At 40.3% G+C, this 16,649-nt stretch overlaps 2 protein-coding genes across 2 annotated transcripts; both read left to right on the top strand.

Annotated features, from left to right (window-relative positions):
* The first annotated feature begins 9,158 nt into the window (after window positions 1–9,158).
* Window positions 9,159–12,262, top strand: LOC126619968 (protein REVEILLE 8). The gene is given in 9 exon segments (XM_050288409.1): window positions 9,159–9,545; window positions 10,043–10,100; window positions 10,204–10,327; window positions 10,427–10,585; window positions 10,692–10,742; window positions 10,745–10,798; window positions 10,902–11,011; window positions 11,356–11,415; window positions 12,013–12,262. Coding segments are annotated over 9 exon segments (870 nt in total). The 5' UTR covers window positions 9,159–9,381; the 3' UTR covers window positions 12,103–12,262.
* A 948-nt stretch (window positions 12,263–13,210) lies between these two features.
* Window positions 13,211–15,703, top strand: LOC126619967 (60S ribosomal protein L4). The gene is made up of 2 exons (XM_050288408.1): window positions 13,211–14,388; window positions 15,283–15,703. The coding sequence occupies exons 1-2, from the start codon at window positions 13,279–13,281 to the stop codon at window positions 15,394–15,396; spliced, it is 1,224 nt and encodes a 407-aa protein (XP_050144365.1). The 5' UTR covers window positions 13,211–13,278; the 3' UTR covers window positions 15,397–15,703.
* Window positions 15,704–16,649: the final 946 nt, after the last annotated feature.

Raw genomic sequence — 16,649 nt, 5'->3', positions numbered from 1 at the left:
AAAACGACGGTCGGAAGGGCCAGACATTTTCAAAGGTGTTAAAGAAAGAAGAGGTCAGACAAATCAAGATCTTAGAAGTGCAAGAAGGGAGCTTTTACTGGTGGAGATTCAAGTGTGCTTTGGAACTTAATGCCAGCCTCTATAAAAATCTGCACTAGACGGAGCTTCAAAAATCAAAGAGGTGCCTACTCAGAAATCAAAGAGGCGTTTGCTTTCTCAAAAGCTGGGCTGCTCAGAGACCACAAGGGTCAATCTCAGAGATCGAAGAGGCGTTTCCTTTCTCAAAAGCTGGGCTACTCAAAAACCACGAGGGCCGATCTCAAAAATCGAAGAGGCACTTGCTTTCTCAAAAGCTGGGCTGCTCAGAGACCACGAGGGCCGATCTCAGAAATCGAAGATGCACCTGCTTTCTCAGCCTTATCAGCACCTGTCACATGCACACTTAGCTTTGCGGAAATTACGGGCAATCTGTCGAAGATTTCTGGTGAAGTAGAAAGCACGTGAATCTTACTGTTCAATCATCCACTTTCCACACGCAACATCAGCTCATGGGTACCACATATAACTTTGCCAAAGATCTCTAACAAAGTTTAGACACGTGAAGCTTGCAGCTCCCATTACATCGCTATGACCAAGAAGGGTAAAAGAATAGCAAAGAAACAGCACTAACAAAGTTTAGACACATAAATTTTAAAGGTTTAGCTACCATATTATTACCCACAAGGGTAAAGGAACAACACCACTGCTGGATAATTGGAAAGTCCCTGTGTGTCAACCTCTGTGCTCCGTGGCAAGGTAGACTAGCAAAAATGCCCAACCTCTACTCAAATTCGAGAAAACACTCCCAACAAGATTGCTTACTCTAAATTCGAAAAGGCACCGCCCTCCGAATCTCGAGAGCCAGACTCCCAACAGGATTACTTTCTCAAAAATCGAAGAGACACCGCTCTTCTAATTTCAAGAGCCAGACTCCCAGCAGGATTGCTTTCTCAAAAATCGAAGAGGCACCGTTCTCCGAATCTCGAGAGCCAGATCCCCAACAGGATCGCTTGTTCGAAAACCGAAGAGGCATCATTTTCTCAACTTCGAGAGCCAGATCTCCTTGAATAAAGCTTGTCTGTAATCTTCACACGAAACATCAGCTTTCCAGATACCACAGACCATTTTTTCAAAGTGCTCTGACAGAGTTAAAACACGTGAAGCGGACAGCTCCCACTACAGTGCTATGACCAAGAAGGGTAAAAGAATAACATTACTACTTGTTGTTAGGGAGACTCTTATATATGTCGACCTTCATCCTCAACGAACAGGCAGACCTACAAAAATGCTCAACCATTCCTCATATCTGAGAGGGCACTCCCAACGAAGCCTCTCAAAATACTCAACTTTCTTTTCCCCAGATAATACCTCTGCAAACAAGCTACACCAGAGCAAGAATATCTCCTATCATCAGGGTTAAAAGCAAGAGTATCCCATATCATGCTTTTTCCCTGTCTTTTCCTTTGGCCTTGTTCTTACCTGCAAGACAAGGAGAAATAGTGTAATCAGTCAGCACTTGGAATCAAGCTTCCAGTCAGGAACTGATTGCCTGGAACCCCTTACTTGATTACTTACTTGGCATTGCTCTCGAGTACTTATCTTCAACATCTTATGCTTCCAGAGAAGATACCACATCTGCTTGAGGAACAGATAAGGCCAGTGAGAATGATACAAGGAAACATGTGGAGACAAGCGTAACAGAACACGTGCCGATACTTCTACTACTTTGTCAACAGCAAAAGTATCCCATATCAGCAGGGTCGAACGTACTCTAGATTTGATGGATTTGTTTTGACCCTCAAATTCTTCAGTCGGCCTTATACTCTGGAGGTAACCAGAAAACCCTCTAACCCAGTTCAAGAATAAGCCTGTGGAAAGTTACTTCTTCAAAAGAAAAAGTATCTCATATCATCTCTTTTCCTTTTCTTCTCTTTATCCTTCATGCTGCCTGCAAGATAAGGAGAATGAGAACAATCACCCGGAACTCGAAATTAAACTTCTGATATGGGACAGATTGCTTGGAGTTCTGATTGCTTACCTTGTATGTCACCTCTTTCAGCAGATTCCCTAGCTCGGCGACTTGGGGGACTCCTACTACATGGTTTGTATCGCGCTTGACCACGCCTGAAACTACAAGTAAGCTTCATGTGAAATTGATACATTACCTTGTGCATCTCCAGCAGTTAAAGATACTACCCATGGACGGATGAAAAGTACTTCCAGGGAAGATGCCACACCTACCTATGAGACAGATAAGGCAAGTGAAGACGATACCACACTTCGGTACTTAGAAGTTTCGTGATTACTTAGCGGCTTGGATCTTGCAAGTCCCCAACCGAGGAGCTTCCCCTCCAACCAGGAGGCCAATCACAGAGCGACACGTGTCGACATCAGAAGCCAATCATAGAGCGACACGTGTCAACATCGGAAGCCAATCACAACACGACACGTGTCAATGTCAGAACAAGGCTAGAAACTCTCTTCTATAAAAGAAGATCATTCTCCCAAAATATTTCCTAATGTCATTTGTACTAAATCATTCACTTGTACCCACTAAAGGAGAGCTGGAACCTATGTACTTGTGTAAACCCTTCACAATCAATGAGAACTCCTCTACTTCATGGACGTAGCCAATCTGGGTGAACCACGTACATCTTGTGTTTGCTCTCCTATCTCTATCCTTTTACATTCTTATCCACACTAATGACTGGAGCAATCTAGCGAAGGTCACAAACTTAATACTTTCTGTTGTACCAAAGTCCTCATTGATTTTGTGCATCAACAATCCTTGAGTCCTTACCTTTTTGCATTGGTAATGGATGAGTTAACAAGACATATTCAAGATGTTATTCCTCGGTGTATGCTTTACGCAGACGATATAGGGTTGATAGATGAAACTCAGGAAGGGGTAAATGCGAAGCTTAACCTTTGGAGAGAAGTGTTAGGATCTAAAGGTCTTCGCCTAAGCCGATCAAAGACAGAATATATGGAATACAAGCGGAATGGATGAAGTGGAAGAGTGTATCCGGCGTGTTGTGTGACCGTCATATGCCACTGAAGCTCAAGGGAAAATTTTATAGGATGACAATAAGGTCGGCGATGTTGTATGGCACAGAATGTTGGGCGGTGAAGCATCAACACGTACACAAAATGGGTGTAGCGGAGATGAGAATGCTTCGTTGGAGGTGTGGGCTCACGAGAAAGGATAAGATTATGAATTAGTGGGTTGGACATGTGCAAAGAAGGCCTACTGACCCTCCAGTTCGAAGATGTGACTACGGGACAGAGGTTCAGGGCCGAAGGGGTAGAGGAAGACCTAGGAAAACTTTGGAAGAGACCCTAAGAAAAGACTTAGAGTACTTTGATCTAACAGAGGACATGACACAAAACCGAGCGCAATGGCGTTCTAGGATTCACGTAGCCGACCCCACTTAGTGGGAAAAGGCTTTGTTGTTGTTGTTGTTGTTGTTGAGCTTCTAAACTTTAGCTTGAAAAGCAACCCTATTTCCTTCCTTCTTTCGTTGCTTCGCACTAGGTGCAAGAGGGGTGTCATTCTGTGTGCTGTGGCTTCCTTCGCTCCCCATGTTAGAGAGGGATGCCTGGTCATAAGAAAGTGTACGAATGGTGGAAACCAGCTTGACAAAGCTGAAGAGAGTGGGAATAAGTGTCGTTCCCACAGACGGCGCCAAATGTTGATGCACAAAATCAGCGAGGACTTTGGTACAACAGAAAGTGTTAAGTTTGTGACCTTTGCTAGATTGCTCCGGTCATTACTGTGGATAAGTATGTAAATGGATAGAGACAGGGAAGCAAACACAAGATGTACGTGGTTCACCCAGATTGGCTACGTCCACGGAGTAGAAGAGTTCTCATTAATTGTGAAGGGTTTACACAAGTACATAGGTTCAAGCTCTCATTTAGTAAGTACAAGTGAATGATTTAGTACAAATGACATTAGGAAATATTGTGAGAAAATGATATCTATTTATAGAAGAGAGTTTCTAGTTTCATTCTGACATTGACACGTGTCGTGTTGTGATTGGCTTCTGATGTTGACACATGTCGTGCTATGATTGACTTCTGATGTCGACACATGTCGCGCTGTAATTGGCCTCCTGGTTGGAGGGAAACTCTTCTGGGTCCTTGACGATATAACGTTGACCGGTGCTCAGTAGTTTCGAGATTGGTCAAGTATGGTACAAACAAAAGTAAATATAAAATACTATATGAGTAACTTGAAATGTTGAAAATTGATTTAAATTTTCTGTTGAATGGAAATTATAAAAGCTAAAACTTTGATAAAAGTACCAAACAACAAGAAAATAGTAAATATAATTAGTACTAGTTTTGTCACATCCTGGCCCGGGCCCCCATCCCAGGCTCAACTCCACCGTAGCACAATATTGTCTTTTTGGGCCCTGACCACGCCCTCACAGTTTTATTTCTGGAAACTCACGCGAGTAGAACTTCCCAGTGGGTCACGTATCCTAGGATTGCTCTGGCGCGAACTCGCTTAACTTCAGAGTTCCTACGGAACCCGAAGCCAGTGAGCTTCCAAAATGCCTCGTGTTAGGTAGAGATGAGAATATACATATAAGGCTTACAGAATCTACTCTTCTGGGCGATGTGGGATGTTACAGGTTTGGTATTGAGGTACTTTTATAAAAAGTAGGTATAACAAAAAATTGCGCTCAAAAAGATGTTTGGTAAACACTTAAAAACAGCTTATTTTCACAATTTTGGGTGAAAATAAAGCTGAAAACATGAAGCAGCAAAAATGAACTTATTCTCACAGCACAGCAGAAATAGTTTTTTTTTTTCAAATCACAACTATACCAAATTGATGCGTAAATTAACTTAACACACAAATTAAACCCTCTTGTTGACAATTGTAGTATGGATAAGTAGGAATCGTTCTGGACCGGGGATTATGAGGGATTGCTAATCTACTCTAAATTGACTTAGAAACACAATAATAAACTTAAAAACACTTAACAAGACTCACAAGACTCAAAACAAACTTAAAAGACTCAAAACTGCCTAAAAACAACACTAAGGCAGTTTCTGCTACTAACACAAGTTTTGGACGAAAATTGATTATATCTTGACTCAAAACACTTAAAAACACAATCTAAAACAAGTTCTAACTAATATGACTCAATAAAGTAAAGTGGGGGTTGGTTTTGGACGAAAATAAGTAAAGCAAAACAAAAGCAATTTAAACAGATTCTTAGACAAATTTAGGTGAATTGATGAGATATGGGGTAACTAGAGAGTTCTTCTCCACACATGACACACTTGCATTCAAATTGATTTCAAATTGCTTCTCTCAATAAGTCATGAAACTCAATACTCCAGGTTAACTGTGACATCACTTTTTTAACCTTCAAGTTCTCCTTAAGTTAATGAATTGGATGGGAAAGCACATACAACAATTCAAAGCATTCTCTAAAAGTCCCCTACGTGAAAAGCACAATAAAGGTACAATCAAAGATCATTAAGTTTCATGAAAACTATAAGCATTGACAAAGCAATTGTAACTATGAAAAGCATGAAACTTTTGCCAAGAATTCACTTAACACGATCGTTTATAAGCGACCTCCACTACTTGCAAATATAAGTTTGTAACTATTAGGTGAAACTCCCCTATATTTTAGCTTCAAATCCTTGCATGAAAACTAAGTGTGCACTCTTAATAAACATACAAGAATAAGTTATCAATCAAACGGTTAAGCAAATTGAATTCACAACTTATGAAATAACAACTGAAGGTAATCAATTCATAATGCAAGTATAATCATGGTATTGAATAGCCCCCTAGCCAAGAAGGGCTTAGTTCCTCATAAACGCAAAACAAAGATACATAAATTTAGACATTAAAAACAAGGAATAAAAACACCTAGAAACGCTCCAACAATCCAACGTCTTGAATGGCAAGCACGTCCAAGGGTCTCCTTCCTTCTTCTTTGTTGCGGCACAAGGGTGTTTGGTGATGATTTGTGGTGAATTGTGGTGGTGGATGGATGTAGGTAGGTTATGGTGAAGGATGGAATGCTTAGAATGGTCAGCAAGGGCCTTTATTTATAGGGGAAGGAAGGGCTACAAATTTGAAGTGGTTTTAGGGAAGGATTTATGTAGGAAAAGGAATGTGATTTTGGGTCAGAAAATAGGCAAGAAAGGTGCAGGAATTAAAGAGAAAAGGAAAGGGAAATTCGGCAGAAATTGTAGGACATATTTAGGAATGTGTTTTGAGGCACAAAATAGGTAAGAATCCTATCCCCTTGTATGGCAAGGCTTTAGAACAAAGGGGAATGTAATTTTGGGTCAGAAAATAGGTAAGAAAGAGGGGAAAGGTGCGGCTGGTTGCTTGAATAAAAGGGAATGTGGTTTTAAGATCAGAAAATAGGAAAGAAAGGATGCTTTTGAGCGGCAAGGACTTTAGGGAAGGTTTAGGGCTTCTAGAACAACCAATTAAGTGCCCTAATATGTTTTGGAATCCCTTTGTGGCTGGAACATAGGTGAGGAAAGATTAGGAAACTTCCAAGCCACGAATAGAAACTATCAAGAATGGAAACCTCCAAGAATATAAACTTCCAACTTTAGAAACTTTGGCTTCCAATTTTGAACACTTCGTTCTTTATTTGTCTTGAATCCAATTCTTCACATCATCATTCAATCCTATGCTCATTTGATCTTTAATTTCGTCCATCTTCTTACCTCCAAGCATATGCAATCCATTTGATGCCCAAAACTGCTCCAAAAGGCTCCAAAATGCACATGTTTGCATACTTTTGTCCTTAAAACCTGAAATTGCACGAAAATAGCTTAAAATACTAAAATTACTAAGTACTAGCAACGTAAATGCAAGGAAACAAGCTAATTAAGTCGCATAAATATGCTCCTATCACAAATCAACCCTTAGTTAAGTGAAAATATGCCATATGAGTTTGGTGCATGAATGATGACATCTCTAAAAGCTGGGAAACATCATATTGCAATGCAATTTTGTGATTAAAGGGTACCATGTGATTATCCGGCATTGTTCTATATGAACACTTGTGATGGGGTATCAAAGGCCTGTAAATCAGTAACCCCTCTGCAATTAGAAATAACTTCAATATTCATATATTCATACATAATGCTTTATTGTTAAGAGAATTTTATAGTGTCACATCGAGTTTATATAAGAAAGTTTTTAACACAATCGTGATTCACGAAAGCTTTGTAATTTAGAATGTTATTATTACAAGAACCTTGGTGGACTTAGTGAAAAGGATTCCGAAGACCAGTTCCCTCAAGCTAATCAGGATTTATTATTTATTTGAAAAAAATTCTGAACAAAAAACTAGTGGTGATCAGTGGCAGTCGTACCTGGTGACCTGGCGTGGCTGTCCCTACCAAAGACTTTATCGGCACCATGCAGTCATAGTTGTGGACATGAGAGAGTTGCACGTAGCATCATCACAAAACCGGCCACGATTATTTCTCAATTTGTGGCTAACCACTAATTCACCTGCACAGTGGGCTTCCTGTTTGTCCGCATCGCACACCCCACGAATCATTCAATAAGCCTGCAAGACAAGTTCTCGATTGTTTGTGGAACAAGAGACCAAGGTAATGTGACATATGTTTATATTAATTGATGTAAAACTATATGTACTTTCTTTCTAGCTAGCACATGTTTTACTATCCAATTAACTTACACATATGCACATACTTTTGTTGGAAGTAAAGGAAAATTATTCAAAAGGGTTCTATTATTTGTTACCAGAGCAAGGCACCATAGTGGGTATCACATTGAGCTTTGCATGAGTTATGATATCGCATTCTGGTCCGGGTCCCTATCATATACCAGGTTCGACTTCATCGTAGCACAATATTGTCCGCTTTGAACCCCGACCACGCTCTTACGATTTTGTTTCTGAGAACTCACACGAGAACCTGGGCTCGACTCCGTCGTAGCACGATATTGTCCGCTTTGGACGCCCCGACCATGCCATCACGGTTTTGTTTCTAGAAACTCACACAAGAACTTTCCAGTAGGTCACCTATCATGGGATTGCTCTCACGCGAACTCGCTTAACTTCGGAGTTCCGATGGAATCCGAAGCTAGTGAGCTTCCCAAAAGCCTCATGCTAGGTAGAGATGAGAATATACATATAAGACTTACAGGATCCACTCTCCTGAGTGATGTGGGATGTTACAATCCACCCCCTTAGGGGCCCGACGTCCTCGTCGGCACGCTCCCGGCCAAGGATTGGCTCTGATACCAAATTGTCACATCCTGGTTCGGGCCCCCACCACATCCCAGGCTCGACTCTGTCGTAGCACGATATTATCCGCTTTGGGCCCCAACCACGCCCTTACGGTTTTGTTTCTGAGAACTCACACGAGAACTTCCTAATGGGTCACCCATCATGGGATTGTTCTCGCGCAAACTCGCTTAACTTTGGAGTTCCGATGGAACCCGAAGTCAGTGAGCTCCCAAAATGTCTCGTGCTAGGTAGAGATAGGAATATATATATATATATATATATATATATATATATAAGACTTACAGGATTCACTCCCTTGGGTGATGTGAGATGTACAAAGATAAGGAACGATTATTATTAGGTAAATGTTAGAGAAATTATATTTTTGTACTATATTAGTGTTTCATTTGATTTGCAAATAATGTGTGCGTGTCACGTTAATTAATTAATCTATCTCATTAGATGTTGATTGTATGTATTATTTGTCACATAAGATGGTACATTAATGTAGTTTAAAAATATGATCTCCTCAATATTTTTTATTATTATTTTTTTTTTTTTGCCAAAACTGAGATACCCCACACCCCGAAGAATATGACTAATCTATGGCAAGGCAGAGAAGGCTCAAGACATTTTAGCCCACCTCCCGCCACAGCCAAATGATAAACGTCACTCCAAAGCCCTCTCGCTACAGTCAAATCGTACACATCATTCCAAAGCTTTTAACAGTATTTTTTGCCAGCTTCGTATAAAGTTTAAAAACCCTAAAACCAAAAAAATAAACCTGAATGGGGGAAGAAGATGGGTGGGACCTTGCCGTTGTTACGCGGGGTGATCGATTAATTGAGTGGGGGAAGAAGATTTGTGGCCAAATAATTGGGCGGCCTCAATTCACTCACACGTCACCACCTCGAATTTTGGAACACACACTCCCTCAGACCCCCGCGCGCCACAGACACACGTACTCCTCTCTCTCTCTCTCTGCGCGCCACAGACACACGTACTCCTCTCTCTCTCTCTCTCTCTCTCTCTCTCACATCACATTCATTCATTCATTCAGTGAGGCTTTCATGCTTTGGGAAGCCACATGAACTCCACTGACGCCAACAGCCACCAATCGTCAATGGGTATGGCGTCGACGCCGTCCTCAGACGGGTCAGGGAAGAAGGTCCGGAAGCCATACACCATCACCAAGTCCAGAGAAAGCTGGACCGACGAAGAGCACGACAAGTTCCTTGAAGCTCTTCAACGGTCAATTCTTCATCTCCCTTTCTTCTTTCCTTCATCACTTTCAAATATTCATTTCTGTTTCATTTTTTTATTTACTGTTTACAAACGATAAGATAATCTTCACTAAAATTCATTTAAACTACGGGGAGGGCGAGGGTTTGAACCCGTATGCACTGTGTTGAAGAGGAAAGCCCTATCTACCAGGCAACGCACCACTTGGCTATTCTGTTTCAGTTTAATTGATTGCTTAGTGGGGTTTAGTTTAATTGCTTTTCGTGTAGCTTTGTTTGGGTTCTGTTTTTTTTTTTTTTTTTTCTTTTGGGTTGTGGGTTTTATTTTGAATTCGTCAAATTTTGAAACTTCAATACTCTTTTGCTGCAATTTAGTTCTCACTTTACTGTCGTGATTATCTTTTAGAATTGTGAACAGAGTGATGTAATGGAAAATTTTTAATGTGTATAACTGATTTACTGTAGATTTTGATGTTAGTAGTTATTGAAGCTTTTGTGGATTTTCAGGTTTGATCGAGACTGGAAGAAAATCGAAGATTTTGTGGGTTCGAAAACCGTTATTCAGGTTTGAAGCAAATTATTTTTCTGCTCTGTGGATCGAAATTGGTTAGATTTTGGAGGGATTTTTTAAGATTTTGGGGGGTTTTTGAAGAATTGAGGTTTTGCAGATTCGAAGTCATGCTCAGAAGTACTTCTTGAAAGTTCAAAAGAGCGGGACAACCGCACACGTGCCTCCTCCGCGGCCAAAGCGCAAGGCTGCTTATCCTTACCCGCAGAAGGCCTCAAAAAATGGTTCTCCATTGTTGAAGATAGTGGCATTGTGTCTTTCTATAGCTTAAACCTTAATTGTTGTCATCCTTTTTTTTAATTGTTCAATATCGGAATTTGCAGTTTTACTTCCGTTGCACGCATCCATTGCTTATCCTTCTTCACTGAACGCCATTGCATCTACGTATTCTCCTTGGGATGAAAATTCCATTTTGATAAACCCTCCATCAGACCAAATTCTGTTGTCACAAGAAGAATTTACTAATCTTCACGGCACTGAAGGTAGACATTCTCTTTTTCTAGTTGTTTTCCTTGATATGCTTATGGTAGAATAGTTTTGTCGAGAACTTTCCAGCGCTTATTATGGGGTACGACGTTACTGATTCAGCTGATATTGGATCAAAGGGGTTATCAAGGTTTAACACATGCAGTCTTATGGCCCCCTGCCAAGTTCCAAGATACCTTATCAAGGGAAACAAGCTCTTGGGCATCATGGTGATCATCAGATCGTAACTGCTGACTATATCCATCATCGACTTTGAATTTAAAGAAAATTGATGGTGGGATATTTATCATATATGTATATACTATTTTGCAGGTCTTCCTGATTTTTCCCAAGTTTATGGCTTCATCGGGGGTGTTTTTGATCCAGACACAAAAGGTCACGCTCAGAAACTCAGGGAAATGGATCCCATTAATATAGAAACTGTGAGTTGAATGAAATTACATTACTTTTAACAATTTATTTCTTGATGGTTTCTAAGATTAACAAATAACAAGTAACAGTGGGATGAGAATAGTTATTACGAATCAATGTGAAATAAGATCAACAAGTAACAGCGGGACTATCATGTGAAAGCCTATCCCTATTAGCTAACAAATTTACCATTCCAGAATAATAGTATCTGGCAGTGTCATCTGAAAATTTGTTCATACAGACAAACACAAAACCGTACACTCAGGAGAAGGCATCGAGGGGTTTATATTTCCTGACTCTTACGTAAACAGCGAGAAGAGATGAGCCTGTAGTTAAATATTTGTTTTTTCTGCAGGTTCTGTTGTTAATGAGGAATCTCATCATCAACTTGTCCAGTCCGGACTTTGAGCCAATGGTAATTCATACTATTTCATTAGGCATATGTTTGTATTGTTTCTCAGTTATCCTTGTCAATCCCAAATGCCCTTGTAGAGTTGAGTATAAAAAGCAATGTGGTTATTGTTTTTCTTTCACAAAAATTACCCATTTTGCTAGCTATGTTTACACTATGCCAAGAAAAAAAAAATCCAGTTTTGCTAGTTTACGCATTTGCTAGCCTTTGGATTGCTGATGTATTCTCGTTGAACTGAATATCTTTTCTTGCGGATTTTAAATTTGTTATGAGGATCAAATACTGCTGCTATCAGTAATGAGTCTAATGATCTTAACTATAAATTTCACATGCTATCTTAGAGAAAAATCTTGTGTAAATTAAAGAGATTGGTGACTAAGATGACTCCGAAAATGCTCAAATTAGAAGTTTCAATAAAACTTTACATGCATGACCAAAAAATGAAACTTTTCGTGAGCTGTTTCTTTCTGAGAAACCTTCAAAATCTTGAGAGTTCCATTAACTCTTAATGAGCCTAGCAGCATCCTCTCTTAATTAGTCTTTTTAAAACTCGTGATTTTCTTTTATCTTGACTAATAAATCCTGTTTATTTTTGTTCAGAGGAAGGTCCTGGTATCATATGATGTCAATACGAAAACAGTAGATGCAGGAATTGTCCCCACGAAGCTGAGTAACGGTCTGTCATGTTGAACTTCTTCCTACTTACACCCGCTGACTGGTTGTGTGTTTTGGAGCAAAACTGTAGGTTACTTCCTGCACTTCATGTAATTGTCAATTTGGGGTTAGTTGTATTAAAGTTACAAAGGAAAGGCTTTTTTATGCGATTGTTATGAGTGAATTGATGAGTAAAGTCTGTGTGCATACGTGAAAGGTTTTTTTTTTTTTTTTCCTGAATAACAAAACATTGACAATTCAGTAACAAAAAGAAAATAAATGTTAGAATCTACGCAAATTTCTCAAAATCAATCAGCAATGAATGGAGACGCTTAATTATAATTTTACCAATTGCAACTTGAGGAGAGTACCATGATCTTCGTTTACCGTTTTACTTCATCGCCATCTATTTAAAAATTATATTTTTATATCATTATAAAGAGCTTGTAGCTTCGTTGGTTAATAACATTATTATTCTGACGTGAGGTGATTGATCGTCTCCAACGTCTCATTCTCTTCAAAATGTGTAAATCATTAGAGATAATATCTTATCTGTCGAAAAGTAGTTTCAACATTAATAATGTCTTTGGTCAAATTTTTCAATATTAAGAACTCATCATCAAATATTAGGGCTAATTTCTCATTTTATATTTCAAATTGGGGTTTTGTTCCAGCATAGTGACACATGCCCCACAAACATTATGAGGCCCAACTGCTCCAGCCTACCTTATCTGGCCCAATATATGCTATAACTTTAAAAATAAAATCGCAATTTTTTTTTTTTTTTTTGAAATTTTGAGAATACTGTTGATTTTTAGATTTTGATTATTCACAAGAAGATATATATTTAATACAATCACAAGTTGATCGTCAAGATAATAACTATGTCAACGCATACAAATATTAAAGCCAAATTCTAAATATTATAGCATTTCGCAAAATAAAATGAATACAGAATTGAATGTAAGAAATAATTGATTGACCCAAAAACATGTAAGAAATTCATATTAACATCATTTTGTTTTCGAAATTAGGAAAATACTAGGACAAAAAAGAAATAAAAGAAAATGGAGCAAGTCCAAATGTCCAACCCTGAAAAAACCCTAGGGCCCAAACATTGTAGGTATAAAAATCCGCTTTATTCTCATTTCTCACAACCCTAAACCCTCGCATCGCATCTCCCTCTCTCACACTCCACCCACTCTCTCAGAAATGGCCGCCGCCGCAGCTGTTCGCCCCCTCGTCACCGTCCAAACCCTAGACGGCGACATGGCCACCGATCAGCCCCAGACCGTCGCCTTTCCCGACGTCATGAAGGCGTCCATCCGCCCGGACGTTGTCACCTTCGTCCACTCTCAAATGTCGAACAACAGCCGCCAGCCCTATGCGGTTTCCAAGAAGGCAGGTCACCAGACCTCCGCCGAGTCCTGGGGAACCGGACGCGCCGTCTCGCGTATCCCCCGTGTTCCCGGAGGCGGGACCCACCGCGCCGGGCAGGGAGCCTTCGGAAACATGTGCCGCGGCGGGCGCATGTTCGCTCCCACCAAGATCTGGCGCCGATGGCATCGGAGGATCAACGTGAACCAGAAGCGGTACGCCATCGTTTCGGCGATTGCGGCTTCTGCAGTTCCCTCTCTGGTCATGGCCCGCGGTCACAAAATCGAGACCGTTCCTGAGCTTCCTCTTGTCGTCAGCGACTCAGCGGAGGGCGTGGAGAAGACCTCGGCGGCTCTGAAGCTTCTGAAGCAGATCGGGGCTTACGCCGACGCCGAGAAGGCGAAGGACAGCCACGCGATTCGCCCCGGAAAGGGTAAGATGAGGAACAGGAGGTACATCAACCGCAAAGGACCTCTCATTGTTTACGGAACTGAAGGAGCTAAGCTGGTGAAGGCCTTCAGGAACCTTCCCGGTGTCGAGATTATCAATGTGGAGAGGCTCAACCTGCTGAAGCTCGCTCCTGGTGGGCATTTGGGTCGGTTTGTGATCTGGACCAAGTCTGCTTTCGAGAAGCTTGACTCAATTTACGGGTCGTTTGACAAGCCCTCGGAGAAGAAGAAGGGATATGTGCTGCCGAGGTCGAAGATGGTCAATGCTGACTTGGCGAGGATCATCAACTCTGATGAAGTTCAATCTGTTGTCAGGCCAATCAAGAAGGATGCCAAGAGAGCTCCAATGAAGAAAAACCCTCTCAAAAATCTCAACACACTGCTCAAGTTGAACCCCTATGCTAAGACAGCGAGGAGAATGTCACTTTTGGCTGAGGAGCAGCGCGTGAAGGCCAAGAAGGAGAAGCTTGACAAGAAGAGAAAGCCCATTACTAAGGTAATCGATCCCGCTTGTTTCTATTTGAATTATTTTTTATGATACGTTAGTTGTTAGTTATAAAATATGATTGTTCGTTTTGCTGCTAGGATAATACAACATGATTAGAATCATTAGATTGCAATATGATGTTGATAATTATGAAATAAGATTGATTGTTTCACAGTATGTTTTGTGTTTTAGAGGATTTTACAGGACGATTTGATCACGAAATGATGTGCTTGCATTACTAATTTGTTATTATTTGGTATCTAATGATACTTGAAAAGTGCTAATGCTAAGAAGCGAATTATACTTTAAATAGTACATGTAATTGTGTTGCAAAGATGTTTAAGTAACCCGCCTCCGTGCGGTGAGTGGGTCTGAGTGGTGTGACTTTATAGTAAATGATGCCCCTTTTTATATGATCCTGGTTTTTAGGTGAAGAGATGTTGCTTGCATTCGTATCAAAGCTTTGGTAAAGCATAGAATAAACCAAGATCAAAGCTGTAGTAAATGATCAAATTGTTTTGGTAAACCAAGATCCTAGGGCATTTCATTGCGGAAGTAGATATTTGTTTCAATACTTTGAGCAGGTGAAAGTGAAACATTCAGTATGGCAAAAAAAATTGATCTTACATGTTTCCAATATCCATTATTTCTTGGTTCAGATTATTTCGGACAAAGGAAATGCATATCTAATATTTTTTTGTTTGTGTCGCTCTTATGTAAATCCTATTTCGGAAAAGAAATGTTTGTTCATGTGTAGTTACATATACCATTCTCTATCTTGCTTGATCATGTATGCTAATGTCCAATATCGGTTTATCTTGCCTAATACTTGTTCGAGTCTTGTTTACTTCTATATGATTGTGGGCATGTGCTGATTTGCTTGTTGAATTTTCTTTTATCCAGGAGGAAGCTACCGCCATCAAGGCAGCTGGAAAGGCTTGGTACAAAACTATGATCTCTGACAGCGATTACACAGAATTCGACAACTTCACAAAGTGGCTCGGTGTAGCCCAGTGATTTAGTTTATTGCTTTAAAATTCTACAAGACATTGCCTTTGTTAGTCTATTTTGTTGTGGTGTTTATCTGTGTCTTTTGTTTACTTTTGAGTTATGAATGATAAGTTGCAGGGAAATGAGTTTAACAAGCAAGTTTCAAGGTGTTTTTCCTCCGTTCGATCTGGTTGGAGATTTTGTACAACGGGCACTGGATTCATATTTGTAGCTTAGTTTATCAATCTAGTTTCGTTCGTGACAATGTTAGCTACTCTGTTTGAATTCCTTCGATTTTATACATGCAGCATTGGGCTGTGTAATAGTTTGGTTATTTTTTCTTTGTCGTTGTCAAACGATGATGCATTTCTCTGATCATGTTAGGGCTCATTGGTTTATGTTGCTGCTTGTTATGATTTGGTAAATTCTTTTGCATCATCATGTTATGATTTTCAGAGGCATATGTGTTTTGTTTTGTGAACCAAGTTGTTTCTTGGTTGGTTTCGTGACTGCTGCTTAGCTTATTTGCTCCGGTCTCGGTTTTTCTTTGGGTCGAAGGATAGGGCGTTTTATTAAGTTCTTTTAGAAATGTTTGCATATCAAGTTCTTTTAGAAATGTTTGCATCTTCCGCAAAAACATTCCGCAAGAACATTGAATAAAAATTCGAGGAGAATCGTACCTTTTCTATGACCGCCTCCCTTCCACGTGAGAACTCATCCGACTCAGGTTGTGAATTTAGTTGCCAAATAGCAAAAACAGTACTCAAGGTGGAAAAATTAGATTCAATTAGGGATGGGCAAACAGGTAGAGGAACTGTGGATCGGGTTGGGTAGACAAGGTTTGGAACGGCTACAAGACGAGTCCAATTTTTTTAGAGGATAAGCAGGCCGGGGCGTGTGTAATTTAAGGTCGGGCCGACTTGAACCGGCCCGTTCGTAATATACTGGATGGACTCTTCTGCTGCTCTATCTCTCTTAGACTCCAGACCATCCATTCCTATCATATCCTCCTTGATACTCACTCTTCTCACCGTCATCTTGACCACCACGTTGGCACCACCTCTCTCTCGTCCTGGACAACATCCTAGAGTACCTAGGTCCCAGAACCATGACGACACCACCCATCTCTTCTCCTCGACGAATTATTGTCGTCGCGACCACCAACAACACATCACCGTTGTCGAAAACACTGTCAGCAACCATCATCCAACTAACATTTAGGAAATTATGAATTAGGGTTTTTTTATTGGGGTGTGTTATCTACACACCTATTTTTACTT

The sequence above is a fragment of the Malus sylvestris genome, chromosome 4 (assembly GCF_916048215.2).
Source record: "Malus sylvestris chromosome 4, drMalSylv7.2, whole genome shotgun sequence".
Taxonomy (NCBI): domain Eukaryota; kingdom Viridiplantae; phylum Streptophyta; class Magnoliopsida; order Rosales; family Rosaceae; genus Malus; species Malus sylvestris.
This window is presented reverse-complemented; position numbering and strand designations above follow the sequence as displayed.